We start from the raw sequence: 7,160 nt of genomic DNA, 5'->3' as shown, positions 1-7,160 counted from the left end.
CATCTATAATCATATGATAATAAGTAATTGAATAATATTATAATTTACTTATTTTCACATCGTATGATTAAATAAGAACAATTATTGTTTTGTACCATATAGATTGTAGTTAGGTACCTACCTAATATATTATACATTGTTCTAAGTGCCTATTTTATACAAATCCAATTTAACTAAAAACATATAAAATCTAAAGTTTGCTTATCTAATAATAAATAGGCGTAGTTAGTAATAATTTTACAGATTATATAAATTTAATTTTTTTTTTATTTATAAGTAATTGAGGTACTACTAAGATTATAACGAGTTATGTCCTACCTCACCACACACAACTCGTATGCCTATGACAAAAACAATAATTTAATATTAAATAATAATTTTTAATCAAATTTACTATTAATTGTTGTTCAATATATTTACGTTTATAATTATTGTAAAGATATTAGAAATTGACAATAAATTAATAAAATTATATTCATTTATTGTCGATTTCTATGTATTAAATACTATAGGTAATATTAAAAAGTATTCAATAAATAATTGTATATAAATTATTATGTAATTATTCAATTAAATTCAATTATATTTAAGCTTATACATACATTATAATATAATAAGTATACAGTAGTATAAGTTACATACGTTTTAAATTATTAAATCATTTGATACATGCCAAATTGTGTTAGATATTTTTTTAAATACAATTTTTTCCTGAAGTTGAAATAGCTAACCAACTACTTGCTTATTGGATAGAATTAGGTATAAATATCAACAGTCACTTGATAAAACGACGAAGGGTGTGTATGAAAATATACATAGTAGACAATATAATATTCCCTAAAATAACTATATCGCTAGATCCAAGAATAGTGATAAGTGACATTGTCAGTTCAAGTGGTAAAAATGTAATAGGGTTATAGTAACGTAGCATGATATAAATTCTGAGCGGAGCGAAGAATGTATTGTTATTAGGGTGGAATTTAATCGCCTGACAGAAAAAGACACTAACACGATAAGAATATGAATTAAAAAGAAAATTATTACAATGATTAAATCTTCTATTCTCAAAAATAAAAGGATTTGCCTGACAAGAGAAAAATTTAAATGACTAAAAATGTATTTCACGTGAAATAAAAACATTTACCTTATACTTTTTACGACCGCGCAGAATGATAAACGTCAAACGTTTAACGGAAAATACTTATTGCTATTGAAAGGGTAGAAAAAAAATTATAAAAAGTGGATCACTGTCAAAAAAACATTAAAACTTACACGAGTAATTATTAACCAAGGTGCGTTTTTTGCCCTTGATCTATCTTCTTTTTTTCTTTAAACCCGTTAATATGAATTTTGCTTTCGTAAGTGGGTCCACTAGTCTCAGTTGAATCTACATTCCCATGACATGTTTGCAAATTAAATATGTGAAAAAATAAGGATAGCTGCATTATCATGCCTCAAACATTTTTATTGATAAATATTTTCCAGATGCACTAGTAAATAGGCTGGAATTTGTCAAAACTAGTTTATTTTCCCATTGTGTCTTGGTAGATGATCACGTATAAAGGAGTGATCTACTTACTCGATATGAAAGAATTCGCAATAAATTTTATACAGTCTGGATCTTCGTGAATCTTTTGCAGTATCTTCACCAACAATGATGCACAGTAGTCCATTGTGCCAATGATATATAGTCCGAATTCCAGCAAAGTGAATGCAGTTTGGATCTCGAGATGTCAATCATTTGACAGTCAGCTACATCACTTTATTTAGAAATTTATTTAATGGAAGTATTTATAGAGTGTGTATTAACTTTTTATGATTGAATTAGTTGCTTCAATAAAATCAGTCGTTGTCACCTATCCAGGTGAAACTTTTTTACTAGATCATTTTAGAATCCGTTATTTTTCAAAGTACTGCAAACACTCGTCCAGAAAAGAGAAAAGATAGAAAAGAGTTTTAGTATCTTATTTTCAAAAAAAGAGCTTTTATCTGCAATGATTTGCTCAGCATTAATACCAAGCTTCAACTTTATACCTTTTACCACCTTTATTTAACTCATAAAAAGATTTTTTTATGTTCTTCGACATGATATGAAAAAAATACATAATTCGTTCTGTGGGCTTCCAAAGACGTTTATTATGAATTTCAAATTACATAAATCATACATGTTATCAAATCTTAATTCGTAAATCGTTATCAATTGGATCCAAACAAACTAAGATGCCTATTAACAGTGTATACAAAATAAAATTATTAAATTAATTTTGTTTGTTAAAACAATTTAAAACAATTTAGAGCATTTTTTTTATTTTGAATTTTTCTTTTGTGAATAGATTTAATAGATTTAGCTGTATTAAAAGATTATAACTTACGAAATTATTTTATTTTATATATATTTTAAATGTGTATTTTATTTTGTTTTTTTTGGATCCAAAATGAAATTTTAATAAGGATTTCTAATGTATGTGACGTCACACTAATCTTCCGTATTAGATACTGATTATGAATCCAAAAAAGTAGTCGACTATATCATAAGCTAACTTATGAGTTATGAAACTTCCATTTTTCATTTTATATAGACAATTGTAATTTTTATAAATTTTTCGACAATCAATAAGTTGTATAAACATTACAAAATGTCAAGGCATTCATATCTTAATGCTCCTTCAAAGAGGTAAAAAGAAATCGCAAAAAAAAATAATGTCTTACCTAGTCTAACAATTTTTTTTTCTATTCTTCCTTAAGAAAATATCAACTTAGTTTTACCTTTTACCAATACTCCAATAAACTATAAATAATGACCAACAAGTATCAGAAAATCAAAAGTAAATAAAAATTTTACTTTAAACTATAATAAATTAGTAATTACCCATCATTCTTTAACTCATTTCAGAACAATTTACTGGAAATTCGATTACAGTAAAACATATTCATATGATTTTTTTGAACATTAAAAAAACTTTATGCACAGAAAATCTGTTATTACTTTTTCGGTAAGGACGAAAACTCTACTAGATCAAGAAATATACGTTATTAAATAAATTTGGAAGTAAATTATTGAAAATAAGTATTGAGGAAAATTGTTGTTGTAATATAATTTTTATCGTCACACGGAGAAAATCAAATAATTGGATCTCAATATAACGGGAATTATTTAGGCTGTTTAGAGTTAATACACAAAATGAACTATTTCTTTTAAATCATTTAAAGAAATATGGATATCAAGGCAAAGGAAATCCTTCATATTTATTAAGCTAATGTTTGTAATGAGTTTATTAACATAATGGGGAGAGAAGTGTTAAATAAAGTTATTTCGCAATTAAAAGTGACTAAATATTAATCGATTAGGTAACGTTGATTTTATTAATGATCGTTCTCATATTGATCAAATGGTGTTTATTGCTCAGTATGATTAATGATGACACTACAGTTAAACGTTTTTTGGAATTCATTTCATTTGACGAAGAATATTGTCAAACAAAATAATATCTTTCAAAACTTTGTCATCGATGATAATTATCAACTGTATTGGGAAACATTCATTTTCAGAGTTAAATATAATTAAAGAAGAACTTAAAAGTACCCCAAACCAAAAACGGTTAAACTGCCTATTTTTAATGTTTATCAAACATGAACTATTATTAAGCTTAGATTATGAAAACGTTATAGAAAAGTTTACAAATTAAAAAACTAGAAAGAAATCATTAAATATTATTTAAATATTAAAAATGACAAATATAGATAAATTACTATACATACATTTTTGTACATTTATTTTACTTGTTTTTTAAACGGCATTTATTTTTCTACAGTAAAATGTATAAATATTATTATGTTCACGTTTTTTTAATTAATACGGAAGTACTCTTTTAACCTTGCATTTTGAAATCCTAATAAATAATAAAGTACCAGAAATTCAATCAGAAATTTAATTTTTACTGATAAGTATGATATTTAATACCAAGCATATTATTATTATTATATGTGTTAAAAATGTATACATCATAAAGGCCCTTGAAATTGTATCGGAGCTTTTAAAACGGCTCTGGATATAAACAATACTCGGTAGTAAGTCTTCTACATCGCATTTCAATTTTTGTTAGTTTCATGTTATACATATTGTTATTTGTGACGTATTTTTGATTTACAGCATAATTGGGTAGACCACGTGGAGGGTTTCATGTTTGTTATAGAATTTCCTGGTCTGAAATTCTACGACAAATATGAAATCTGCATGCTGTCTACAACACGAGAACTGCAATCAAAAATCAAAAAGTTTCGGATATATTATTTTGTTGAACAACCAGAATCAGTTTTGCATTTATTTTTCGAAGAACGAGAATCTGTTTCCCATTTATTTTCTTGGGCAACAAGGTGTAGTTTCACATTTCTTTTTTGGACAACAAGGTGTAATTTCACATTTCGTTTTGGGACAACAAGGATTAGTTTCGCATTTCTTAGGACAACAACAAGCTTCGAAATTGCACTTAATTTGCTCAATTGTCTCTGATAATGAACACATTTGTTTTAGTTGAGATTCTCTTTCACAAATTGTATTTTTCAGTTCACTTATTGCCTTACATTTACATTCGTTTTCTTGCTGCAAATCTGTGACTTTTTTCTTTGTGGAACATAAATCATTGTTCTTTGCACAAATTTCTTCTTGTAATTTCTGTATCCGGTTTTTCATTTCTAAATGATTTTTAGCACTCGCTTTATTCACTTCTATTAATTTTGAAGCAAACTTTTTGGATTTACATTTCTCGTCATTTAATTTACACGTAGCTTCATCGTATCGTATCTCTAAGTCGTTAATTTTTTTGCAGCTTTTTTTCAACTCATTTGATAAATGTTCTCGGTCTTGCATGAATCTTTCTTCCATACGCGTAGAAGATAATTTTGTGTCACATAGACTCTTTTTCGTGTATTTTAGATCAACATTTAACATCCCATTTGTCTCACTTAATTTATTGCATTCATTTTTACACTCATCAAAGTCTCTGCGAACTTTACAGAGTTCTTGTTCATCACACTTCAAATTTGTCTTTAATTTATTAATTGTGCTGTTCTTTTCTTCTAATTCCAACTAAAAAATATCAATACAACTATGTAAATATCTTAATAATGTTATTAAGTATTAAAGTAAACATGAATCTGTGACTTGTAGCACATTCCTCACCATATAGTGTATATTTAATGTTAGGTAGTTTACCTATATAATTATATAACTGCATGATAGATTATTCTAACATAAGGCAGCTGAGCTAATTTCGGTCAAATCTGACTTTAAACATTTAAAAGTTAAACCATAATAATTTGGTAACATATATTTTAATTGTTAAACTGAAAGACTGGTGACAGTAAAATATAAGCCAAATGCCATCTTCAAAATTGTTCTTTGATTATACGGCAAAAATAATTATTATAGTCAACACGTCAAATAAAACATACAGCCAAATTAAGGAATATTAGATTAATTACATTTGTGATAACATAAATAGAAAATTAATCAAAACGTTTATAACAAATAATATGTAGGTATACACATAGAACAATTTTAACTAATATTATAAAATCATTATCGATATAATAATATTTACTGTTCCTGCAGGAACTTTGTATAATAAATTGATATAATGTAAGTATTTGTAATTAGTATATTTTAATATTCATAAATTTAGATTTATGTAAATTAAAATAATTAAACCATATAAAATTATTTTTTTATAATATTTTAATGCCAATTATATTTATAAATTGTATCATTTTCAAATCAAAAAAGGAAGTATTTACTTTAGTTGTACATAATTCCCTCTGAGCGCATTTCAAAGCTGTTTCCATTTCTGCTAAATCTGATTGTAATTTATTTTCATTGCATCTTAGAATTCTTAATTGGCGGTTTAAGCTGTTGTTATCGTTTTCCAGTTTCCTGTACTTAAGTTCCAATTGGTATTCTGTATCCGCAGCTTTCTTAAGCTTTTCTGATTGAATATCACACGTTGCTAATAGTTCATTGAACGATTTCTTATAGTTTCCATTATTACTATTTTCGTTACTTTGTTCAAATTGTGTGTATGTTTGTTGTATATCATTCCTTTCGGAAACCACCGCATCAAACTCTACTAATTTTTTATTTAACTTACATATTTTTTCCTTTTGACAGGATATAATCTCTTCTAATTCTTGTGTCTTGTCTTCTGAGTACATCTATAAATAAATATAATTTTAAATAAATATTTTGGTTGTCAATATAACATTAGTACATAATACATATATAATATTATGTATACTGTATACCTAACCTACTTCGTATGGATTTATTATTTGTATAAATTTAGAATAAAATTAAAATTTTAAATTTAGGTAACAAAATTGGTGAATAATTTATTTTATATATGTATTTTAATTTGTAGTTAATTGTATTGTTTGTTTATAAATAAACAAAATGTATGTTACTATACTTAAAACAGTAATAAACAAAATGACTAAAAATGGAGTCATAACATAGACGCCAAGATAATATTTATTTTAATTTATTACGTATTCAATTTTTTTAATTAACTCAAAATTAATTTTTCGATTTTTTTAAAGTCCTTTTCAAGTAATTCATGAAATTTCATGGTGAAACATTTTAATTTTTATGTTTAATTTCATAAAATAGTTGAATGTAAGGTGGTTTATTGTAAATTTTAAAAATTAATGTTTAGAATTACTAATTAGATAAAACTGGTAAAAGTATCATGAATTATTTTCTTTATAGTTAAGTTGTTTTTTTTTAATAAGACTATCAGGTAAATGTATGTTTAGAATGAATAATTTTGTTCCAAAAGATATTCATGTCAACATCATTGCTGTATCAAGTCAATATTTCAAATTTCAAATTTTTTTTTTTATAAAATAATATTTATACCTTATTTATTTTATAAATTACTAAATTATTCAAAAAAAATTATAGAGCATTTTTGGCTATTTTTCAGAGCATGGTATCATCATTGTATGGTTTTAAGGGACTTAAATCCGGTCTCTAACCATAATATTATATTATTATTTTAATAATAAATTTTAATTTATATATCATCAGTAAATAATTTATTTCGATTTAAGAAGAAATTATTATAATATCTTTATAATTAAGTTTTACGTGGTTTATTCAAAATAAC

The 7,160-nt window shown here is 25.1% G+C and overlaps 1 protein-coding gene across 1 annotated transcript; it reads right to left on the bottom strand.

The window, feature by feature from the left end:
• Positions 1–4,354: 4,354 nt before the first annotated feature.
• Positions 4,355–6,207, bottom strand: LOC113557822 (tropomyosin-like). The gene is made up of 2 exons (XM_026963368.1): positions 5,794–6,207; positions 4,355–5,086 (listed from the first exon to the last, which is right to left on the bottom strand). Exons 1-2 carry the CDS (start codon positions 6,205–6,207, stop codon positions 4,355–4,357), a joined length of 1,146 nt encoding a protein of 381 aa, XP_026819169.1.
• Positions 6,208–7,160: the final 953 nt, after the last annotated feature.

Source organism: Rhopalosiphum maidis, chromosome 3, assembly GCF_003676215.2.
Source record: "Rhopalosiphum maidis isolate BTI-1 chromosome 3, ASM367621v3, whole genome shotgun sequence".
NCBI lineage: Eukaryota > Metazoa > Arthropoda > Insecta > Hemiptera > Aphididae > Rhopalosiphum > Rhopalosiphum maidis.
Note: the sequence above shows the minus strand (reverse complement) of the source record. Positions and strands in the feature narration are given on the sequence as shown.

Excerpts from the sequence above, each read along its gene's own strand:
- LOC113557822 (XM_026963368.1), bottom strand. The coding sequence starts at position 6,207 with ATGTACTCAGAAGACAAGACACAAGAATTAGAAGAGATTATATCCTGT. Across the intron at positions 5,087-5,793 it reads GGGAATTATGTACAACTAAA|TTGGAATTAGAAGAAAAGAA; the intron begins GTAAATACTTCC and ends GATATTTTTTAG.